The sequence below is a fragment of the Chelonia mydas genome, chromosome 3 (genome assembly GCF_015237465.2).
Source record: "Chelonia mydas isolate rCheMyd1 chromosome 3, rCheMyd1.pri.v2, whole genome shotgun sequence".
NCBI classification, from domain to species: domain Eukaryota; kingdom Metazoa; phylum Chordata; order Testudines; family Cheloniidae; genus Chelonia; species Chelonia mydas.
The window spans coordinates 84,979,612-85,005,402 of NC_057851.1; the positions used below are offsets into that span (position 1 = coordinate 84,979,612).

Here is a 25,791-nt window from a genome sequence, read left to right on the forward strand (position 1 = left end):
ACACTAATGCTCAAGTTTGCACATAATCTCTCTCTCTCTATATCTATGGATGAGTATTACACACACACACACACACACACACACACACCCCTCCCCCATATAAAAAGAGCATTACTAAGGTTGCAAAGTCAAGCACTGAAAAGTTAGGAAATGCCAGAATTAAGTGTGTGCATTATGATAAAGTCCTTATTTATATGTTTATATAATATTTTAGGCACAGAATCCCTGCTAATAATGTTGTTTTAACAAAGTTTTGTGTGTGTGTGCGTGTGTAATTTACTAGGTTTTTATTAAAAAGCAAACTGAAAAAAACAGAATTTCCATCATGTGGCATCAAATTGACATCCACACAGTTCATCTGCAGACTTGGAACCTTTAGAACCACTGCAGAGACCTCTGTCACTTGAAGTAATAGAGGGTCTAATAGCGGTAGTATGTTGTCATCAGCACTTGAGTAAGAGGCAGCACAATTTGCCAGCAGATTTCACAGATATTTGCTGACAGCAGAGGAATAGTGAGACTCCTTAATCTTGGGTTCCATTCCAGCCTCCAGAGGGGTATGTGCTCTTGTGTTTTTGCCCCAAGCTTGACTCCTTCTCTCCTGTTCCCTCCAGCCTGTTCATGTACCAGTCTTGTCTCTTTCCCACCCTTGGATCCTTACCTATCTGGTCCCAGTCTCTATTCATCTGGGTTCTTGTCCCAGTCCTAGTTTTCCCCTTTGGGCTCTCTGTTCAAGTCCCAATATCTCTCCCAATCTAAGTTTGACCCCTTCCACATGCTCAGTCCCCAGTCTCCTTGCCCAGCCAGTCTCAGTTACGCCTCTCTCTCCTTCTCAGTCTCCCCGACATTCCCTCCCCAGATCTTTGTCCCAGTCTTCCTTCTCCCTGGGCTTTGTTCTAGACTCTTTGTCCAGCTAGTCCCAGTTGTTCCCCACACCCAGCTCCTTGTCAGATCTCCTTGTTGCCCCCCAACCACCTGGCTCCCAGTCTCCCACCATTTCTCTCACTGGCTTCCAGTCCCAGCCTCCCTGCCCAACCAGTCCCAGGTTCTCCTCTACTCCCCCCAACTCCCAGTCCCAGCATCCTTGTCCAGTCAGCTCCAGTCCAAGTTTCTCTCCCCACTCCAGTCCCAGTCTCGCTGGACTCCTTCTCCCAATCTACTCCTTTCCCACACCCAGTCCAACTTTTGTTACCTCTGCATTTGAATAAGATCATAGAATCATAGAAGATTTAAAGATGAGGGTTGGAGGAGACCTCAGGAGGTCATCTAATCCATCCTCCTCCATGCTGCCTGGATGCCAGTAAGTGGTGGTGGTGGTGGGGGGGGGGGGGTGCGGTCATTGAATGCATAGGAAGGACAGGCTCCCTGATTTCAGGTCTGATGCCTAGCTCCACCATTGCCTGAAGCACCTGGGAGCAGCCATTACAGGCAAAATCCAGTTCTCCCTGTAGGCTGGGCTGGAGCATGCTCAATTCCTATGTGGGGATGGTTCATGCACAGTCTGGTCTACACAAGCTTGAGTTTGCTCAATGAGGAAGGAATCTTCAGAGCTTTAACTGTTCCTGAGCATTGCAAACTGTGACTTTTCAAAGGCTTATAACTTGGACACATTTGGGCAGATTTTCATATGGATGCCAAAAGGCACATCCTTGACACAAAGGCCATGCCCCTGCCAAATTTCAAGTCCTTACTCCAAAACAAGGGGTCACTAGAGATCCTCAAAGAACAGGTTGCCAGAATGTTTTAATATGGGCAAAATAATATATTCAGAAATGGCTAAATTGTTTTGACTGAAAGTTTCCAAAAATATTCATAGAGTCATAGATTTTAAGGCCAGAAGGGACCACTAGATCATCTAGTCTGACATCCTGTATATCACAGGCCACCTGCACCGCCCAGCACCCACGTGGGTGACTAGAATTGTACACCCTATTCCAAACGAGGGCCTACCAATGCCTTGGACAATGGTATTATTATTTCTCTATCTCTACTGGAAATGCCTCGCCTAATACATCCTAGGATTGCACTTGCCTTTTTTCACAGTTGCATCACACTGATGGCTCATAGTCATTCCGTGATTGACCTATGCAACCAGGTCTCTCTCCTCTGTCGCTTCCAACTGATGAGCCCCCAGCTTGTAGCAGAAATTCTTATTATTAGACCAGAAGTACAGGACCTTGCACTTTGTACTATTTAATTTCATCCCATTTCTATTACTCTGGTGTTCATCCAGATCTCCCTGTACAATATTGGGTGCCTCCCAACTTAGTATCATCAGCAAATTTCATTACCACACCTACTTTGTGTGCCAAGGTCATCAATAAAATATTGAATAAAATTGGTCCCAAGACTGATCCTGGAGGAACTCTGCTAGCAACCCCTCTTCAGTTTGATAATTTACCTTTCAGCACAACCAGTTGCCTTATCTCTGTTAAGCAGTTCCTGAGGCAGACACCTGGAATGGGAAGTTTCAGCTCAGATGGTTAAAGTTTGGGAAAGTTATAAGTAACTGAAAACAGGGTCTTTTTTCATGGTAAGTCTCAGGCATCCTTTATAATAGATAGTACAATCAGCCATGCCTATTATATTAAGCCCTTAATCCCTGATCCTCAAAGGTATTTAGGTGCCCAATTCCCACTGACTTCAGTGGAAGTTAAGTGACTAAATACCTTTGAGGATCTGGGCATAACTGACTGAGGCTCCAATCACAAGCCTACTGAAGTCAATGGGAGTCCTTCTACTACTGACTTCAATGGGCTTTAGATTGGGCCCTAACACACCTGTAGAAAGGCTCTTTCAGTTGGTCCTTCTATGTCTCTCTGGGCTTGTCTTCACTACCAGGGTAAGTCGACCTAAGTTACGCTACTCCAGCTACATGAATAAAGTAGCTGGAGTCTACATAGCTTAGGTCAACTTACCCCGGTGTCTTCACTGTGCTGCGTCGATGGGAGATGCTTTCTGGTTGACTTACCTTACTCTTCTCAGAGAGGTGGAGTACCGGGGTTGACTGGAGAGCACTCTGCCATCGATTTAGCGGGTCTTCACTTGACCTGCTAAATTGACACCTGCTGCATTGATTGCCAGAGCATCGATCTCCCCTGTAGTGAAGACACGCCCTCTCTCTCTCTCTCTCTCATGATGAGTACAAATAGAGTGTTGTAGCTGTTTTGGTCCCAGGATATTAGAGAGACAAGATGGGTGAGGTAATATTTTGCATTGAAATTGGTCCAATAAAAGATATTATCTCACCCACCTTAATTCTCGAGTACAAACAGAGATGTTTTAATGGCAGTGTGGTATTTTTCCACATTGCTTAATGAAAGATGAAGATAAATCATACTGTCATTAGCAATATTATATATGGAACTTCTGGAATTCACTGCTGCATGAGGTCAATGAGTTAGATATTGTGGCTGGATAATTTTATGACCATCAATAACATTTGTAGCTGTGTAAGCTTAGATAATGATATAAGGTTAATTACATGTCATGCCTCAGGGCATAAGATAAACTCCTGAAGGAGTCAAGAAGGAATTTTTGCCCCACCTACAGAATCACATAATTGGCTATCTTTAGTTTTAATGTCCTCTGAAGCATCAAGCATTGGTCACTGTTGGAGGCAAGATACCAGGTTAGGAGTCTGATCCTGTGAGGCACTGAGTCCACCTGATAGCATTGAATGCCTTCCTCAATAGTGGGACTGAAGTGAATGGAAGAGGAAGAGACCGAATTACCTTGGAAGGCAACACCACCACATAGGGATGGGGCCCAGGTTGGTCAGTAGTCTGATTTGATATTGCAGTTCCCATGTTGTTCCTATGCAGTTTTACATGCTCTAGATATTTTGAATAGAAGCATGTCACAGTTTTGCACATCAGCCATATTTTTCCAGGGTAAGGGGTGAGCAGGGTCACTGGCACAGATATGCGTACACAACCCCAATCTGTTCAGACCTAGGCCTCAACCACAGGGAACCCCAAACTCTTTTTTCAGTCATGCTTCCAAAGCTGGCACCTATCAAAGCAATCCCAGGTTGTTCTAAGGTCTCAAAGACATTATCAGCTGTTAGAGATAGGTCTGTTACATCCCAAATAGTTTCTAAGGGTGTGCCTGGTCAAGAGTGCCAAATACTCTCTAATTTCCTCTCTGTGGATTTTCCACTGCTCTCAAGGAAATCACTTGCAGACACAACCTCCTTGTCTGGTGCATTCAGCTTCAGAACATCATGGCTAGTTAACATAGTTAAAATTCTCAAACCCTGCAGCAATCTTTCAAGCGCAATAGGATTCAAAACTTGATAAGCTACTCTGCAGGCTCATACATAATTTTAATTACCACTGTCGCGCATTAATTGCTTTTCCGTAAATTTAGAAAAGAAGATACATAAATACATCATAACTGTTTTGCTGAGACTAGAGGTCAACGCACAGATGCACACAGACAAAAATGAGCTACTGTAATGACATTTGTACTGTATGCTGCTTTATTCCTCCTCTGAAAACAAGCACCAATGCACACAGAATACAAATAGACAGATAGAAATACTTTGACTTGGACAAGCAGCACCTCTCTCCCTTCTCCCACTCCCTCCCCAGAAAGAGAAGGAAGAAATAATGAAAATCAATATTAAGGTGCATAGTCTTTCTATACATCAGTAGGAGAAAAACCTGGAGATCTATATGTTTTAAGCAAACGAGGAGAAAAAAACCCAGTTATAATTAATAAATCCAGATCCATTTATAATTAAGACTGTGACTTACGCCTGGTTGTTTAATTACTTACCTATCCAAGCTCCCAACTCTGGCAACTAGATATAGGAGACTTCCAATAGCAAGGCTGCCTAGCACAAAGAGCTTCTGTCTCAGCAACGCCTGCTGTTTGAATAGCATGGCCCTCCATCAATCTTCAGGACTTCTTCAGTCTGCAGGGACCAGAACACATAAACCACTCATCAGCAAGTGGCAATACTCTGGCTAATGTTTATTAACAGGCAGGCAATCAATTCTTACAAGTGATTAAGCCTCACTTGCAAAAATCTTTTAAAGCGGCATTGGTATTAGATAAAACTTGTTTATTTTGCTCTTTTTCTGCCATTCATAATGAAGCCAAGCAACGTATCTAGGAAGTGGAACTTACTATTTCAGAGCCAGTTTAACTATGTCCACCATTACTAGGAGAAGCAGTGTCCAGTGGCTAGAACCTGGGGACTGGGAGTCAGGAAACCAAGTCAATTCATCTCCCTCTGTATCTTGTTTCCCTTCCCACCCTTCGCCTGTCTCGTCTGTTTAGCTGGTAAACCCTTTGGGGGCACAGACTGTCTCTCATTAAGTGTTTGTACATAGCCTATTACAATGGGCACGAGATTCTGACTGAAGCGTCTGCTGGTACATCTGCACAGCTTGTGGCCGCCAGCCCCCCCACCTGGGCTGATAGACTTGGGGCAGCAAGGTTTGCACTACCACTCTTAAAATAGACAGCGCTTTGAAGTTTTGGCTCAGGCTGGAGCTCGGGCTCTGAAGGCTAGGGAAGGGGGTGGGCTTCAAGCCTGAGCCTCCAGCCCAAGCAGTATGTTCAAAGTGCGGCCTATACAGCTACATTTAGTGTGCTGGAGCAAGCCCCGCTGCCCGAGTCTGTCAGCCCAGGCTGGGAGGTTCACTGACGTGGGCTGTGTAGACGTACTGTAAGGTGCTTCTGTAATGCTAATAAATAATAATAATAATGTCTAGTAAAGATACAGAAGCAGATCATGGCTCCAAGCCTTCATTTAACCTGTAGTACTGAATTCTTTCTTATTTATATGACAGTAGCCTCACAGTAATAGTCCCAAGATCCTGGCTGCATAGTGCTGGGCACGGCACAAACACAGAGTAAGAGAGAGTCCCTGCCCTAAAGAGTTTACAGAGGAAGCATTATTGTTCTCTTAGGGAAAAAAGAGATGGGGAATAATACAGAGAGATTCACTGATTTGCCCAAGGTCACAGAAGAAATCTATAGCACAGCTGGGAATTGAACTGAAGTTCGAGTTGCTGCCTAGTGTCGTAACCACAAAACCATCTTTCCTCTTTTTTTTTTTTTTATTATATTTTCCCCTAGCCTTTCGAAGTTAAACACAAAAATGCCCCCAATATAAAGAATTTTAGATTTTAAGCAGTGCAGACAATACATAACTGGAGCTTAATATGTGAACAATTTAAAAGTGAGGAAAAAATATACAGATATTACATCTCTGTGTAGATACATTATTACTAATTACTACTTTAATTAAATTCCTTTAATTAAGAAATAGGGAAGGGACAAGAAATGATGATGATAATGAGAGCAAATTTCCATAGGTTTACAGTCTTAAATCCTGCACTGCTGCTTTCTGTAGATAAAAGAAAGGTTTCAGTATTACAGTAATTGGTTCTGAATTTCAGTTCTCAGGAAACATACACAATCCTCTCCATACGAGAATAAAACACAGTCCAAATGTCCTCCCTTGTCTAGCTACTTGGATCCCAATGGATTAGTCATGTTAAGTCATATCTGCAGGACTTTCTGTGATTATGGAGATCTGCAGAACATAGTGAAATTAAATTACAGATATCTTGGCTCCTGCACGTAGATTCCATAGGGTCTTATTCTCTCAGTAATCATGTTGTCCTTAACATATGTATATATATAGGCTCATTGGGATTCACAATTCCTTTAAAACAGTTGCACCAGTTTTGTGTGTGTGTGCAAGATTGAGAGAGAGAGAGAGTTATAGAGCAAACAGTTGCTCCATTACCAGTCAGGCTGAATTACAACAGCAGCTTACATATTTACATTTCACACACACCCCCTATTCCCTGTTTCACTACTTATGAATTACTCATAACGTTTGCAAACAAATTCATTTGGGGTGAACTTTCTGTGCTTGGCTTCAGCTCAGAGGTGATTGATTTGTAAAGTTTCATGAAAATGTGTCCAGCCAGTTTTGAGTTTTGCATGTATTAAAACAAAAATCCCATTTTCTCCATATATTTCTGTCAGAAATGTGGTGCATGCCTATCTAAAGAGTAGAAAGAGTTTTGTTCATACTTGGTTTGTTTTTTGCAGGTCTCCTTGAGACCAGAGAAACCAGTCAAATTGGAAAGAAGTTTTGAAGTTATAAGAGCTGACCTTTTTTGCGCACATGAGTAACAGTTTTGTCTTTTATGTTTCTTTGCTCAATCGGCAGCTTAGAAACTTGCAGGGGAAGGAGGGAACACAAGCATAACAGGTCTTTGTTATTAGGTTTTTCTGCTCAGTGCACTGTAGCTTTGAATGTTGGGAGCACTGTGAAGCAATCAGGCATAATATAAATTTTCAAGAACGTTGAAGGCCAAATTAATTCCTGCTGTAACTCCCTTGACATCAGTAGAGTTAGAACAGAGATCATTTGCCCCTTAAAGCCCTAAAACCCCGCTTCTAGCAATGCCTGAAAATGCTAACTCACATGACACCATCAGAACTCCAATTAATTTTTTAAAAATAATTTCAAAGTTATTACCTTCCTCTGAATGGTGCATTGCTCTCTAACTTTTTTGTCTGCCTTTTGGCTCTCAAATTCCTTTGAACAGGAAGCATGTGTTTATTTATTAATTTTTTTAATCGTGTGAAGACCATTGTTGGTTATGGAAAAACGAATGAATCATTAATGTATAAAGCTCATCTTGTAAGTACATCAAGAAGCCCGGGCTAGTGGTGGCAATGAAAGCATTGTAGCCCCTTAAACCTCATGTAGCTCAGAAGCATAGACCTAGTAGCCCAGGTAGTCTTGAGTTCTAGTCCCCCTCTGCTGGTGACTAGCTCAGCAGTATGTTAGCACTTTCTGAGCCTGAGTCAAAGCCTACTGAAGCTGATTTGAATGCAGCGAGTTTTCTAAAACCCTCGCCATAAAATTTACAGTTATACCTGAAAAAACTACTGTGAAGTAGTTAAATAAATATCACTGCCATGATTTTTACAATGGAACAAGGGTTAGAGAAGTAATTTCTTGACACCTGAAATGACTGTATCTTGGAATAACTAGTTCTAAAGCACATAAAAACTATTTGTTTGTCGTCCTATGCAACAGAGGAATGGGTTCAAGAATTAGTTATAGTTAAACCACTAAGTAATACCAACCGAAATACAATTAAGGTAAAAAATCCATCAGACAGGAATGTTACAAAACCTTAACATAACAGCACTTAACTTTTGAAAGTGAAGAAATGAAAACCCTCCGATTCCATGGAAGCTGCATAGTCTCTAAAAGTATGCATGCCCTCAACTAAAAGGAAGATAAGAAAGAAGATATGGCAAAGTGGAAAGACACAAGAGGCTATTTGAACCAAATAAGTATCTTTCAGAATTTGTTACTGGAAGCCACAGAAAGAAGCATAAATTGTGACAATTAAAAATATAAATTAGCAAGGCTCAGCAGGATCTTGAAGAGTAATCAACCAATGTCATAAAAACAACTAACAATAAGTGGGTTAAATATATCAGAAGCAGAAAACCAGCAAGAAAAGTGGTGGCTCCCTCAGAAAGTAAAGGGAACAAATAAGACCTTTGTAGAGATGTTAAATAATTTTTCTACATCAGTCTTTATCACAGAGGATGATGGGGAAATACCTTTATAATCAAAGGCCTCCCTGTCCATGTCCATCTGAAGGAGCACTCTCCCTCTGGGACCCCACGACAGCTACATTAGACTGAGAGAATGAAACTGTTTACAACTAGGGGAGACACATGAATGTAGCGGACAGAATTGTCCCAGCAACTGGACCATGTGTGTGGAACTTCCTATCACAAGAGAGAACCTCAGCAGTTTCAAAACTAAATGCAAATCCCATTTCTGCAGGTTAGCCTTCCTCAATCATTTTGAGGAAATTAAAATCCAAGCAAACTACTCCTACTTATCGGGAATGGAAGAGAGAGATTTTGCGTTTAGTATTTAAAATCTTGTGAGGTCTTAGATACTATGTTGATGGCACAGTGTAAGGCCTTAGATAAAACTGAGTTCAAGAATTTGTGCCAAAGACAAGTTTTAACACCACAAAATTATACTTACAGACCAAGCCCTTACCCTTCTGTGTGATATTATTACATATATTCATATAGGCTATTATATTATAGACATACCCATATATTTAGACAGATATGCAAAGAGATGGATTTAATCACGATGAAATAAGCAAAGGCACTCACTGGATTTTCATGAAACAGTCACGACACACATAAAAAGTGGTATAAAATTTCAAAATATGAAATGAAAAAACATCAACATTGTTCATGATGAAAGCACGGTTTTCATTATATAGAGAAGTATTACTATTATTGTTAAAGAGGATTTCTTTGTATCAAATTTATAAATTAGCTGAGACAGATGTTTTGCACACCAGCAGGGGTCATCCGTTGACCAATAAATATCTGCCTACATATATTACAGAGACAAGGTGGGTGAGGTAATATCCTGGGACCAACATGGCTATAACACTGCACTCATATATTACAGACAGATCTTTGAATCTATTGATAGTTTAAAATGTGGTTAATAAGAAATGGAGCAAAGTCCTTAATACCTTGCTCTCTCTCCTTTCACTTTCTGTGTTCTTTTAATTATAAAGACACACAGCTCCGCTAGGTGTGCACTGTGAGTAAAATTCATACACCTCAAGTGGATTGGTTTTGTGGGAGGAGCTACATGGTGGCCGGAAAGGGAAAGAATCCACTCCCCCCACCTGTGCGCATGCTGTGGAACGGTTTTTGATCCCCTTCATGGCCTAGGTTGGAATAGTGGCTGCAACCCCTCCTATATGAGGGTCTGTGGTCCCTGGATGCACATAGTGGCAGACACGCTAGCTATGGCCTGCCCCTCCCTTGGCCTACTCTAAACGGCCACTTTGTGCTGAGTGGCTGGTAAGCAGACCTAGCATGAAAGCAAGCTGAGCAGCAAGTGTAGCATTCTCCTTGTACCCATTCCACAGGTGCCCATGTCTGAGCCATTAAACTACAGCAACATTACTGAAGCTGGTGAATTGCATTAACAGAGAACTACTACACATACGATGAGTAGTAACAGTATTTTTCATTAAAAGGCAATTGATAAGAACATCAGAACGGCCATACTGGGTCAGACCAATGGTCCATCTAGCCCAGTATCCTGTCTTCTGACAGTGGCCAGTTGCTTCAGAGGGAATGAACAGAATAGGATAGTTATTGAGTGATCCATACCCTGTTGTCCACTCCCAGCTTCTGGCAGTCAGAGGTTTAGGGACACCCAGAGCATGGCTTGCATCCCTGACTATCTTGGCTAATTGCCATTGATGGACCTGTCCTCCAGGAACATCATTCATCAATATATTAACAGGAGTGATGTAAGCAAGACAAGAAAAATAATTTTTCCACTCTACTCCGCCCTGATAAGGCCTGAGCTGGAGTACAGTGTCCAGCTCTGAGCACCACACTTCAGGAAAGATGTGGACAAACTGGAAAAAGTCCAGAGGAGAGCCACAAAATGATTAAAGTCTAGAGAACATGGCCTATGAGTAAAAACTGAAAACATTTGTTTAGTCTGGACAACAGAAGACTGTATGTAAAAAGTTGTTATAAGAGGAGGGTGTTAAATCTCTTTATTCACTGAGGACAGGACAAGAAGTTATGGGCTTAAATTTCAGAAATGGAGATTTAGGTTAGAAAATTAGAAAAAACTTCCTAATTGTAAGGATAGTTAAGCACTGGAACAAATTACCTACAGAAGTTGTGGAATCTCCATCATTGGAGATTTTTAAGAACAGGTTAGGCAAACACCTGTAAGTGATGGACTAGGAAATACCTAGTCCTCCCTGAGTGCAGGGGATTGGAATAGATAACCTGTCATGGTCCCTTCCAGTCCTACGTTTCTATGATTCTGTGTTGATAGTTACTCCTGAATGGTCTCAATAGGGACTACTCGCTGAATAAGGTACAACTTAGTGTGATTAAAGGTGTCAGAACATAGCACCTCATTAGCAATTTTTGAAATTAAAAAAATAGTTTTCTCCCTCTGCTTTGAACAATATGCATAGATAACTGCGCTAAGATTTTTTTTCTGTCAAAGCTGCCTATCCCTGAATAATATTTTCATATCTGAAATAAGACTTCTCAGCTGAAACTTAGATGCTCTTCTATTAATTAAATCTTTGGAAAATATTTAAACTAACCACCCTCTTAGCTATTATGAAGACGGTGAAGCCCATTTTATCTAAATAAGGAGAGAGAGAGCTTGGCATTCACAGGAATTCAAAATATTAAAAGCAGTTAGAAGCATTGATGTAGAAACCATCAGCAAAGAGCCATTCATGCTGGAAATATGTTTTGCCAGTAGACTACACTCCCAGTTGAAATTTACAAGCAGATTTTCCCTGTGCTGCTTTATCAATGTATAAAAATTCCAGGCTATGGGATTATTTATTTATTTCTTTACACAGACTCATGCATGTAGAAGCATGCTGCACAAAAGAAGGTTGGTAAATCTGAAGCTGTCTTTGCAACCTAATCTTAGATCTTGTTTACACCTGGATTTTTGCACTAGCATAGCTACACCAATGTAGCTGCACTGCTGAGAACCCCTGCAGTAGATGTACTGCAACGGTATAAAAAGTGACTTGCAGTACAGTTTTTAAACCAAGGTAAGCCACATTGGTGCAAGCCACTTTTTGGAGCAGTGCAGCACATGTACAAGTTGGGGTTTGCATCAGTGCAGTTACATTAGTGTAGCTGCCCTGTACAAAAAACCCAGTGCAGACAAGTCTTTACCATGCTCTTCTTGAAATCTTATCCTTCATTGGCTTGTCTCTGTCTTCTCCTGGCTCTCCTCCTACCTCTCTAATTGCACCTTCAGCATGTCCTTTGGAGGATCCTCCTCATACTCCTTCAGCTTTCTGTAGGAGTTCCCCTTCTCTTCCTTGGCTGCCTTCTGTTCTTACTCTACACCTTATCTTTGGATAATCTCACCCACAATCACAAATTTAACTATCATCTGTATGCTGACGACTCACAGATCTACCTCTGTACTCCGGACCTGCCTCCTGTCCGAACTAAAATCTCAGCCCGTCTCTCTGACATCTCCTCATGGATGTCTAGCCATCTGCTCAAACTCAACATGGTTAAAACAGAGCTCTTAATCTCACCCCAAACCTCGCCTTCTTTTTTAACCACTATGGACAACACCACCATGCTGCCTGTCACTCAGACCCATAACCTGTGATCATCTTCAACTTGGACCTCCATCTAGGTTCTCATATCCAGGCTATGTCTAAATCTTGCTGTTCCTTTCTACATAACATCTCTAAGACATAGCCTTTCCTACCCAGATCCAGACAGCTTAAACTCTCATTCATGCTCTCATCATCTCGCATCTCAGTTACTGCAGCATCCTGTTCTCTGGCCTTGACAAATGTAATCGTGCATCTCATATCCATTTAGAATGCTGCTGCAAAGGTAATTCTACTAGCCCATTGTTTTGACCATGTCACCCTTCCTTGCATTGCCCCCTTCTCTATGTTATCAAACATAAACTGCTTGTCTTCTTTTTTAAGGTCCTTCATGGCCTATCTCCATCCAGCCTATCATTTCTCATTCACTTTCAAGATGTCAGCACTTGCTTCCCGTTCACCAATGATGCCAACCTCCGTTGTCCGCTTGTTAAATTTTCAAACAAGAATCTTTGTGCTTTCTCCCATGCTGCCCCTGCAAACACCTGCAAATCTACCTTGTTATCCACCTTTAAATCCCGCCTTCGAACTGTCTTTTGCTGTGATGCCTACAAAAACGTTGACAGTGGGTAGGCTGCTGCTGTGCTGATACCACCGCCTATCCTTCCTTGTGCTATGCTTCCCTATGTTTCCTTGTGCTCCCCCATCTGTCTGTATCCATCTGTTGTCTTGTGTCTTATATTTAGATTGTAAGTTCTTTGGGGCAGGGACCATCTGTTTGTTCTGTGTCTATCCTGCACCTAGTATAATGGGGTCCTGGTCGATGACTGCGGCTCCTAGGCACTACAGTGATGAGGAAGAGGCCTCTCTTTTGTCAACACAAATCAGTAAATACTTCTGCTCCGTCAGGGTGGATTTGAAATGTGGAATCAGCTTTAATTTGCACATAATCTCTCAATATGATCCTTTCACTGCTCACTTGGTGCATTTAAAGAAATATATCTGCCAAACATGGAAAAATGAAGGCATGACAAGGCAAATAAGATATTTCTGTCTATAAATAACTTGCTCACTCACCCACACACTCTTTTTTGAAGACAAATATAATTATTTCTCCAGGCTAACTGTGTTTTTCCCTCATTCAAAATTATAAATGAGCAAAACACAGGAAATAAAATATCACCTATGGATCAGACAAAGAAAAACAGCATGTGACAAGACATGTTCACCCTGCTTGTGCAGGGATGGGCAAAGTTAGGATTTGCAGTGGTGCCCAAGGGATTTAGATGCCCAATTTCCATTGAAAGTCAGTGGGAGTTGGGCACTTAACTCCCTTAGGTTGCACTGACAATCCCAACCTTAATATCCTTGTACCAAATTAGCCTCCTATGCACAGGGGGATGTGACCAACAGACCAAGATGGGCAGTACTTCTATTGCCACTGCTCCCAGGGGTTTCATCTGGGGAGACCGACTTTAAGTGCTTCATCCACAATCTACTGAACTGAATAAGCTTTGGGTAATGGTGCTTGTGCAGAAGACCTGCCATAGGATCCCTGGTAATCCTTGACCACAACTCTTCTCCAGCTAATGCCAGCCATTTTTGAAAGGTTTTATTTCCATGTTAAGTGAAGATGTCAACACAACTTTAGCTATGGAAACAACGAAGAGTCCAGAGTCCATTTAGCTATGGAGTTGTCACCAATCCTTCCACAGAGAACAAGAGGCGCTGACTTTCTGGTTTCCCAGGGGGTGATCGACCCCTTCTCTGCCCAGGGCCCTGCTCCCATGGTACTCCTTCCCCCAAGGCCTCACCCCATGTGTTCCTGCCCCATTCTTCCCCTTCCCCTGAGCACACCCCGCCCTCCCTCTGCTTATTCCTGTCCCCGCTCCTCTCCTCTCCACCCCCCCCAGGACTTCCTGCATGCTGTTGAACAGCTGATCACCAGCAGATGGGAGGCTCTGAGGGGGAGGAGGAGGAGCTGATTGGCAGGACCCACCAGCGGGTGAGAGGCACTGGGGGTGGGGGAGAAGCTGATTGGTGGGGCCGCCGGTGGGTGCTGAGCACCCACTATTTTTTCCTGTGGGTGCTCCAGCCCCAGAGTACCCACAAAGTTGGCGCCTATGGAGAAGGCCTCTTAAGAGCGCTATTTGAGACTCAAAGATCTGTGACATTCTGCAGTGTATAAACTCTGAAAGCCAGGAACACACTTATACACTGAGCCAGACTGTTCAAGTGACAGCTCTCAGGCCCCATGGAAGAGGAAAACAATGGGGGGTGGAGGGGAGAAGCTCATCTCTGCAGCCCGGTGTTATAGAACTGCATGGTGCCAGAGAGATCTTATAAATGATCTCTCTGTTCCCTGAGCAGTACTCCTTCCCATTCTTGAGCCATTTGTCTTTCTCCCATTGCGGTAGAGCAGGCTGCTAAAGTTACTACAGCCTTGGGGCTTTATCATCTCTCTTACACGGCTCCAGCTTGGAGGAGAGACAGATGTGCTCCTGCGCCTGTGTTAAATTACAAAACGAACAAACCTGTTGGCAAGAGAGGCCAGAAGGGGTAATTTCTTCTGCTCCTGATCAACTGTGATAGTGGGAGCCACACTTAAAAAAAACATTAGGGGATGTACCCCCATTGGAAGAAAGCATCCTCCTCCTGTCATCAGCATGTGACACCTTTAAATTAAATGGGCCTGATTCTTCTCTCACACCAGTTTTACACTGATTTCAGTGGAGTTACTCCCAATTGATACTGGTGGAATTAAGAGAATTACTAGCTTGTGACACAACTTGATTTACACAGCGATTTTTTATAGTTAATTTCTTCAGCTCGGTTTAGTTCCTTCATCCTCTTTCCTGCTGACAGTTGCCACTGCGGTATACGATACCACTCTCAATGGTCATCAAACACAAGATGCATGAGTTAGCAGTGAGCCAGTTAAAAAAAAAAGATGGAGTGGCTCTGGTTGTAAAACTCATATAATTTATGCAGGAACTTGGAATAACCTTGGAGCTATGCAGCCTGTGTTTGCAGTGGACACCAGTCAAGTTATCCATCTGGTCTGGCTTTGTCTGCTCCTGGCTCATGTGCATTACAGAACCCACATCCTAGTTCCTTTTGGGATTATGGGATGGCCTTAGTAATGATTATGGTGTAAGAGAGAGGAGGGTGGATGAAAATCGGAATAAACACAAAATTAATTAAAAGTTTAATTTTCATTGGCTATGAGCTATATGCAGACATGTTTATATAATACTAATATCCAAATGGACACTTATACTTTAAGTAAATATGGAATAAAAGCACAATCCTAAATCCTTAATTAGGGCCAAATCCTGTTTCCCCTGAAAAAGTAGATTTGTGCAAGGGTTCTAGATATGTGATGTTTAGATACCATGGTGATCAATACCCTGTACATGTCTCAACAGATGGAAGAGCTGGTCTAGAAATGATAAAAGAACATTCACAAATAATATATTTGCCAGCTGAGGGGGGAAAAGAATAGTGAATTATTTATCAGGTCAATATTATTCAACCATCAATAGAGCTGGGAGAATAATTTACCAGTTTACTTGTGAATAATTTATTCATCATTTGATGACAGCGGGGCAGGGGAGGGCTGGAAATTAATGAAATAAACTTTATTCAGTCATAGACAGCTAAACAGGGCACCAACACAGGAGCTGAGGACATAGACTCATAGAATATCAGGGTTGGAAGGGACCTCAGGAGATCATCTAGTCCAACCCCTGGCTCAAAGCAGGACCAATCCCCAATTTTTGCCCCAGATCCCTAAATGGCCCCCTCAAAAATTGAACTCACAATCCTGAGTTTAGCAGGCCAATGCTCAAACCACTGAGCTATCCCATACTGGCTGCCACTTCCCACAGCCCCCATTGGCCTGCAGTGGCGAACCCTGGCCAGTGGGAGCCACGATCGGCCGAACCTGCGGATGCGGTAGGTAAACAAACTGGCCCGGCCCGCCAGGGGCTTTCCCTGAACAAGCAGTTTCCCAAGTTTGGGAAACACTGCTCCATATCATTAATGATCTTGCTCCAACCAGACCGCCCATGACTCGGTTGCCGACACTTCAGTCAGAGAATCATAGAAATGTAGGGCTGGAAGTGACCTCAAGAGTTCATCTAGTTGAACCCCCATGCTGAGTCAGAGTCAGATACACCTAGACTATCCCTGACAGGTGTTTGTCTAACCTGTTCTGAAAAACCTTCAATGACAGGGATTCCACAACCTCCCTTGATAACCTATTCCAGTGTTTAACTACCCTTACAGTTAGAAAGTTTTTCCTGATAGCTAACCTACATCTCCCTTTCTGCAAATTAAGCCCATTACTTCTTGTCCTACCTTCAGTGGACATGAACAATTGATCACCATCCTCTTTATAACAGTTCTTAACATATTTGAAGACTGTTATCAGTTCCCCACTCCTGTTAATAAACCCCAGAATGACATTTTCTTTTCTTTTTTTGCAACTGCATCACATTGTTGATTCACACATTCATTTTGTGATCCACTATAACCCCCAGATACTTTTCTGCAGTACTCCTGTCGAGCCAGTTACTCCCCATTTTGTATTTGTGCATTTGATTTTTCTTCCCTAAGTGCAGTGCTTTGCACTTGTCTTTGTTGAATTTAATCTTACGGATTTCAGACCTTCTCCAATTTATCAAGATCACCTTGAATTCTACTCCTGTCCTCCAGTACAGTTGAACTGAAGTTGGTCACTGCATTTTGGGTCTTAGATACCCATGAAGGATGGAGAGCTATGAGGCAAAGGTTTTGGCTCAGTAAGCTACAGGATCTGGTCCCATATTTCTGGGCAAGTAAAACAAAATCCTCTCTGAGAAATATCTTTGATAAGAAGTTGCTGCGCATGAAAATAAAAACATATTTAAGAAGAGAAACCATTTCATTTTGCAGCGGTAGAATTTAAAATCTTCAAGGGTACATCAACAAGCTAATAAGATCTACAACATATCTTGCAAGTTCGGCTATGAAATTGATTCTTGTAGTGCTTAGAAATTAAACAACAAAGCACTGACATTCAAAGGTAAATAAATCCTTGCTCTCTCTCCTCTCATTGCATGTGTTTTCACGTTTGCTAGTGTGCCATGCACCAATTCCAATGACAATCTTTTTTTAAAATAATGTTTAGGTTTGTTTAATTTAACAGCATCTTCTTTAAACGTGTCTGTGGAGGGGAAAAATTCACTTGCATTCTGAGATGTGTAATTCATTCAAAAATATGCCACAACTGTAGAAAATATTTCACTGGTTTGCTTTCAGTTTGCCTTGCCGCCACACAACAAAGCCATAGCAAATCCAACCTGAACAATAACCATCAGCAACAGCAGACTGCCATTAATAAAAATCAAAGAAATTGCTTATGTCGTATTATGATCTCACAGTATAACAGCTGTCATAAAAATATAAGGACGCCTGTGTATGTGAGCACTGGAGTCTGTTCTCCCTTCAGTGTGCTAGGTTTAATGGGAGATATGTTTGTAATTTTGGGGGGAAATAGACACCCTTTATAAAAAGACTAAGTGGAAAGAAAACTACTAGCTTATCTACTTCTATCTATCAGGATTGTTTTGCTCTTTGTTCCTTTGTTAACCACAAAGTGTAAGTGCTGAAAATAAAACAGAGGGAAAGTTTATGAATTATACAGTCTCAGAGTTTATTACTGATCTCTACTCATCCTCTTGGGAATCATTGCAGGAACAGCTTTGAGCAAATTCCAAATTTTCAAATGGGCTCTCCATTCCTTTATCTCATTCAGCTTTTGATATTGTGCATAAATTATTTATCAGAGCTACCATTATTTCCTTAGCTTGAGTTGTCCTCTGGCACCATGTCTGCAGAATGATATTCACTCTGCATTTGCAATTACTAAACTTAAAAGAAATCAGTTAATTCTTCCTCTGTTCAGTACTCTCATTTAGCAGAATGATGTGTTAAGGACTGAGATGTGAACTGAATTTCATTCTGACCCTGAATCCTAATTACTCTTTTAATCTTGCCGTTTCATTGGAATATGTAACTAAAGTTTATATAAGAAATATTTCTCTTTTCCTTTTTTTTTTTAGAGGGGGATCAGGTGGGAAATAGGTTTTTTCCACATCATAAAATTGTCATTAGTGCTTCATTGAACGATGTGCTGGTAAATTTAGAACAGGGTTCTCTCTTACACACTTTAAGCCAGATTCCTTGAAGGTAATTTTTGAAGCAGTTCCACTCAGAGCACCCCAATCTCAGGAGGATCTGAACAGAACTGTTTCTCAATTACTTCCTCTTAAACCGTGTGAAAGAGGCACCTCATTGTTTCTCACTCCAATAAATACAAAATATTCTTGAGAAAATCTTGCTTATTCTGGTTGATTTCCTCTCCTATTACTCTTGTGCTGTGCCTATGTCTCTTCCCTCTTCCTCTTACATTGCTCTATCACTGACACCGATCTAATTTCTAGTTACCAGTGGCTGCTGGAGATTTCCATTTAAAAACAAGCATTTGTAGTTTTGCATCTAAAATAACAGGCTGATGCATTGCAGCAGCGGCCTGATTCAGCTTCGTCTCGTATGCTGCAGAAAGGGGCTCAGAGTTCTGCTGATGCAGACCAGCCTCCTCGCACTTGTGGAAGTGCCCACCGGGGGGCACCATCATTCCACTCCTGCCCCCGGCACACCCCAATCTGGCAGCCTCCTGTGAAAGAGGAGAAAGGGTGGTAGCTGGAGAGGGGGCGATCTGTGTCTGATTCGGGCCTACCTGTACAAAGCACCCATGAAGCAACGAAGCCCAGATCCAACAAAGCACTAAAGCATGTGCATGACTTTAAACATGTGGGAAATCTCATTGACCTTAAAGGGACTCTTCTTCTGTCTGAAGTTACAAACATGCTCAAGACCTTTGCTGGAATGGAATGTGCTGGAGAGAGTTACTCCTGCCCCCTAGCAGCAGTGCACTGTGTTTCTCTCCTGAGGCAGCTCTCAGTCCACATTATAGGCAGCAATGCCTTCTACTCAGATGGGCCATTTACCTTACATCTACACAGCAGACCTTATTTTCTGCAAGTGCAGGGTCATGACCTAGATAGATATAGCAGCAATAATTACTATACTGCCCGAAACTTTGTTAATACTAGTGGCCTCTGGTAAATTATTTCCTTTGTCTTCCATACAAATCTTTAGATCATCTCAATCTTTCAGTCTTTGAAGTTGCTTCTCTCCTCATCTCTCCATGCAAATTGTGGCTGTTTCCTATCTATTTTATTTTTCCATTAGAAATAATGATGTTTTCTGGGTACACAGATAAGTCAACGCTCAGTATCGCATCCTTTACTCATGACAAGTTGTACTTACTTTTGTGAGTAACACCACTAAAATCAATAGAGCTATTTTTGACTGAGTGCTACTCATCATGGGTAAGGGGTTAAGAACCTAAGGTGAAATCCTGGCACTGCTAAAGTCAATGGCAAAGCTCCCACTGTCATCAATGGAATCTGGCCTCTAGAGAATTGCTAATGGCAGAGAGAGCCTTTCACCTCCAGGTTATCGGTCTTAAGGCTGGCCATTAATATTCAGCTCTCAGAATACATTATAGTGACACCATGGCAATGTTTTAGGTGTGCTAATGGAGTTGTCATCTTGCGTTTAAAAATGAATTCACATGTAATATATAAGTTAGCACAAAGGTAGGGCTGAGTTGGGATTTTAAACACAGAAAACACAAATTGCATTTTTTGAAGGTTCACTCTACACCTTTCCCTTTCACTTTGCTTCCCTCTCTCCCCCCACATTGTTGTTGTTTTTTTTAGGGGGGGGAGTTTAGTGCTTGTGAAAGATGTAGATATAATATCCCTGGCCACACACAAGGTACAACCCAGACAGATCCAGTACAAGCTTCCCCAAACTACCTCACCAATGTACCTCAAACCTGCCCTAAAAGGACCACCTCTCAAAGTGAGAGACCTGTGACTATAATGTTATGCAAACACACCTGCCTCTACTGTTACTTTGTCCTGCCACTGCCCTTCCCACCATCTTTCTCTTGACTCACTTGCTCCATTTTGTCTAAATCTTAGAATGTGAGATCTCTGGGTCAGGGGCTGTCTGTGTTATTTGTTTCTACAGTGTCTAGGGTAACTGGGCTCTGATCACTGTGTACAGTCCATAGGTAGTAATGTAATGATAAATAATAGTTGAATAGCTGAAACTGCTAACAAATGGTGCCAATTCTGATTGTGCCCCGCCTCTCACTTTATGCACACCCATTTCTGCAAGCTTGGGGAACTAGACTGACTGAAAAACAAAACAAAATACTTTTCCTGCATTCTTACAGCTCTGATCAACACACACACACACAAAATCAGCCATACAGCTAGCAGTGAGTTTGTACTTCTTGATGCACCAGGCAAAAAAAATTATCTGACTCTTTCATCTCTTAGAACTGTAACAGCTTCTTTCCATCGCCAGCAATCACAGAATGCTTGCCTTTGAAATATATTGTCTGAGCTGGATATTTACAGGCAGCATTTCTGAAGAGTAATATTTTGTTTAGAGCATAAAGGTATAAAACAGTAGCGATTTCGTTGCACATTTCTGTGCATTGTTATTGTAGAAGTTACAGAAAGGGCTATTCCCACCACAGTAAAACAACCATTGTTATTATTTTCTTTTGTAAAGGATTCACTATGAATGTTACATAACAATAACAGCTGTTACGCTGATCCTTTGAACAAAACAGACGATAATGCAATTGAGCTTGCTTTTGGCAAAGGACGGTCAGTTCAGAGGGATGTCTAACGCTTTAGATTAAAATGTGGATGAGTATATTTGATACCATTTCACTACTGTGAATTCCAATGCATTCATTATCTGTTATTATAATACGTATTTCCTGTACATTTCCCCAGAATTTTGCCATTTTCACACCCTTGATGGCAACAAGAGCTGAAAAAAGCAGAGATAACCATGGAGTACCTTATGCCAAAGGCTGTTTCTCAGACTACAAACATATCAGCTTGGATAACAAAATCACTCCAATAACATTTCTTTCCTCTTGTCAGGGGTAACTGCCATCTCACCACCAAGAAAAATAGACCACCACCTCTCTCCCACCCAGACAACAGAAGTGATTGAGTTGAATCCTTAGCTAGGACCAGGAGTGCACTGAGCTATACCAACCAGCAGTGATATTTCCACTACCTGGTAGCAGATCTGATTGAAAGTCATAGGGAAAGTGTAATTCTGTTTCTTTTACTGTTTTTTAGGAACAGTACACAAAGCAAACAACAACAAAACAAAACAAACATGATGTCTAATTTACTTAAACAAAATCAAGCTATGTGTATATTTTTTCATAAAATATATCTGTTTACCAATACCCGCCCTTCAGGGGCAGGGGGAGACTTTGAAAATAAACAGGTTTTTTCATCAAATTTCTGTTTTTAAAAAAAACAAACTATTTTAAATTAGAATTTCAGTGGTAGATTCATGATCCCATAGAACAGGGATCGGCAACCTTTGGCACGCGGCCTGTCAGGGAAATCCGCTGGCTAGCCAGGCTGGTTTGTTTACCTGCAGTGTCCGCAGGTTAGGCTGATTGTAGCTCCCACTGGTCACGGTTCGCCGTTCCAGGCCAATGGGGGCTGCGGTAAGCGGCGTGGGCCAAGGGATGTGCTGGCCGCTGCTTCCCACAGCCCCCATTGGCCTGGAACGGCGAACCGCGGACAGTGGGAGCTGTGATCGGCTGAACCTGCAGATGCTGCAGGTAAACAAACCGGCCTGGCCCACTAGCAGATTTCCCTGATGGGCCGCGTGCCAAAGGTTGCCGATCCCTGCCATAGAAGTTTATCACAATGCTGTGCTGAAAGAAAGATTCTCAGTGAGTTTATTGGCTCTCCAGGGGCTTTGTGGGCCTCCTAAATTCCAGCTCTGCAAAACCTATTCCATATTGTAACGAGGAAGAACCATCTCCTCTCTGCAGAATGACAGATTAAGTTCTTCTGGCTCCCCCTTTCTAGCTCTTACATATTGTAAGTGGATGTCAAAGAGCCCAAATTGCTGATTCATCTTTTAATTTATACACAGGTGCTCCAGTCAGACAGGAAAAGAATAAGGTTCATTTATTTATCCATCCCCAGCCATTTTGTTTGCCTGTGTTAATCTAATAGGTTAGCTTGTTGCAGCGGACTCTCTGAGCCCCCAAGTTGTCAGCAGCATTGATAAGCAACAGGTGCCTGTATGAAGGAAATGGCAATTAGGCTCTTGGGAAGATGTTACTGGTAACATTGGGGCTGATTCCTTTACAGCTGCATGGAAGACTTTTTAAAAAGTCCGAGGCTCCAAATTACCAGGCCTTTGCTAGCTCAAATCTGTTTCAGAAATGGATTAGGGAAAAGAAAGTTGTGACTATGTGACCTCAAAATTATGTGTTTCTAGACAGCAGCGGGCAGAGAAAGGAGAGATTCCCACAGATTATACCACAATAAATGAAGAAATCCCAAACATAATGACAATGGGTCCATGGGGAGCTGTCTCTGACAGAAATGATTATGAGAAAGGCAATAGTGGTAGAGAAAAGATCACCCCTAAACTATTAGGTATTGTCTTCCCTTTAGGACAGCCTCTCTGAAACCATGCCTCACTTACTAATAGTGGAAAATAAAATAAAGCACCAAACCAAACAGTAATTAGTCATAATCTGTAAGAAGTAGAGCTGAATTAATTAGGTATGTGCATGGTCAACATTTCTCAGGATCAGGCTGTAGGTGACTTTGGACAAGTCACTTGCCCTTGTGAGTTAAAAAGAAAAGGCAGAATTCCATTATAAAACAGATACTGCAGCTGAGCTCTGCTATCCTGAGTAAGCAATTTTTAAAAAATACGGTTGGAGCATTAATTTGTTTCTACTCCCTAGGTTCCCAGCAAACTATGAAAAACCTCTGGTGAATGATACCACACATAGCTCCCTCTTGCCACCACCTTCAGAATTCTGGAGCAGAGATAAATCCGCTTCAGTGCTTACTAATGGTCCACTGCTCTTATTCAAGCTCGCTGGTGTGACTCTGAGTTGAAGGAGGTGATTCTCAGCCACTGTAAATTGTTGTAGTACCATTGCCAGCAGTGGAGCTGTGGTGATTTACATTCACTGAAGATCTAGCCATATGAGTTGTTGGGTTTTTTTGCACCCAAGAACATGTATATCTGTCACTAGTGCATTCCCCCATCCTTCCTTGTGAATGAGGTAAAGAATTCATTAAAATCTTTCTTCATAGCCTACATCTTCTTTGAGTAATTTATCCCTACTGCCTTAAAAGCCCTATTGATTAATTTAATGGACCTTTTATTCTTTCTATAGCTGAAATATGTCTTATCTCCTTGTGTTATCTTCCCTTTTATTCTATTTTAGATATTCTTAGACTCAATCTGCACTTTCCTGCTCTTTTTGTACCTTCTATACCAGCCGAGACTTTGGGGATGACATCACAAGAGGTTCTCATCAATGTCCAATCACAGGCAGGTCCCTCCCCAGCTGGCAGCTGCCAGTCACTGAATGGACTGTATAGCCTGAAGATATCTGCCTTTTGACAACTGTGAACTGCAGTTGTCAGTCAGGAAGCAAATTTGGGGCCACTGGGAAAAACATTCTACCCCAAATATCAAGGCTGGGGGAGCATTCCTCAGTGATATCTGGTGTAAGATTTACCTTTATCATTAATAGAAAAACCTGAAGGGAGTTGGTCCCTTTTTCGGCCCCTCCCCTTTGCTGGAGACTTATGGAAGTCACACCTACCTTTAGGCCGCAATAATTCCTGTGACCACTAGCAAAGGGGATAGGGAGAGGACTACTGAGATGCATTTATGGTGGTTTGCTTGTGGATGAAGGTGGTGAGAGAGGGCCAGGCGCTAATGTTTAAAAGTTAGGGCTTCAACTCCCCACATATTGAAGTTTCTTTAAAACTATTTTAATATTGTAGGTGATCCAACTTCATAGCAATCTGTGGGAGACCACAACAGATTCTCCTTAATAACGGTGCTAAATCAATAAGTCATACTGTGTGCTGTGTGCTATATTGACTATCTGGGCTTTTTACAAGTTTCCCATCCGCCTAAGGCAATTTGTGTGTTGATGTTTAGACATGACTGACATAATGCAACAATCTGGCTTATTTGTTTGCTTTGTAACTATGTAAGATGCTGACAATGATTATCCCAATTGATTGAGGACATGCATTTGTTTACTGTGTCATAGAAAGTAATAAAGATGCTTTTTTTTTCCTTCAGATGATTGCTCCAACCCCTTAATAAGAATGTTAACATATTTCATGAGCTCTGCACTTTACCAAGATACTAATGAATCCTCAATCCTATTTCGTTAGTTTTGGAGCACTGACTACAGTAGCTGGAACTGTAAGCCTGTTGTCCACTCTTTAGCAGTGTGCTGCAATATAATGGATTGATTTATTAAACTGTCTGTGAAAAGAAATCCCCTTCAGAAGAATATATTTCCAATATTTGAATTCAAAACATATCAAACTCATTAAATAAGCCCTTCTTGTTGGAAATTGGTGCCTCCTGATGGAGAGAGCCTGATGAAAGAGTGAGCAACAACAGGTAAATGATAGGAATAAATCAACATGTTCATGGACCTGGTGGCAGACTACATTCTCTGTGCACTGAAGCTCAGAATTTAAGACAATTCCTCTGAATCAAGGGATTCTTTCTGATGAATCCTATTTCCAGTTCCCTCATGTTAGTAACTTGGCTATTCATTGGCTATTTATACTGAATGTGTTTTAGTTGTTCACAAATATCCACCCTGGGTTATTTAGAGCAAATGACATATGCTTTTCCTAGAGGAAAAAAAAGGCATTGCCTTAGTTTTGGTGTGTCTAATTACAATCACACTCTCTATCATATGCATCATCTACTCTAATTACCCAGAGAGTTGGCAGTGTTTAACAATGAAGCAAGGAGTGCTCTAGTGTCCAATTAAAGTTTTCTTTGTGGATTAATAAGTCATGTCTCATCAGCCCCACTGACCCAGAGGTGTTAATCTTCACCTTGTCATTCTAATCTTAAAACAAAACTCTGCAGATCAAGAGTTGCAGAACGGTTGAGTTAATTGTTCCATTAGACTGATGCAGTCCTCAGACCCATGTCCAGTAATAGACTATTCCTTGAGTTTCATTACACACCATGCCATAGAGCACAAGAAGCAGTGAAAAGCCACTGCTGCAGACATTTGCAGGAGGTTGCCAGTAGCTCGGATTCTGCTCCATGCTTAGCTGTAAGTCATTTTGGTATAATTATTTATGCTGCCTGTACATATGGAAAGAAGCATTATGCTTATTATACATGGTCAAGAGAAATTTTAGCACATAAAAAACCAACCACAAAAGTAATATAATCTATAAAGTAAATAAACCAGTTAGCTACCCTAGTACTCTTTGAGTAGAAGGCATTCAGTGTTCCACGGGTAAAGGACAATAAGCCACAGGTATTTACATTGCCTAGATTCTTACCGATTCACAAGATTACAAGAATCACGTAGAGCAAGATGAATGGGGTTAATACATGTTCCTCAACA

General features: G+C 41.7%; 1 protein-coding gene across 5 annotated transcripts in view; it reads right to left on the reverse strand.

The window, feature by feature from the left end:
- HS3ST5 (heparan sulfate-glucosamine 3-sulfotransferase 5) overlaps positions 1-25,791 on the reverse strand; it is a 264,767-nt gene that overhangs the window by 2,198 nt on the left and 236,778 nt on the right. For all 5 annotated transcript variants that reach the window (XM_037894662.2, XM_037894663.2, XM_043542826.1 and 2 more), the window contains one exon: positions 4,783-4,921. In XM_037894662.2, coding sequence (XP_037750590.1) covers positions 4,783-4,889 — 107 coding nt within the window. In that variant the 5' untranslated portion in view covers positions 4,890-4,921. The remainder of the gene's footprint in view (positions 1-4,782; positions 4,922-25,791) is intronic.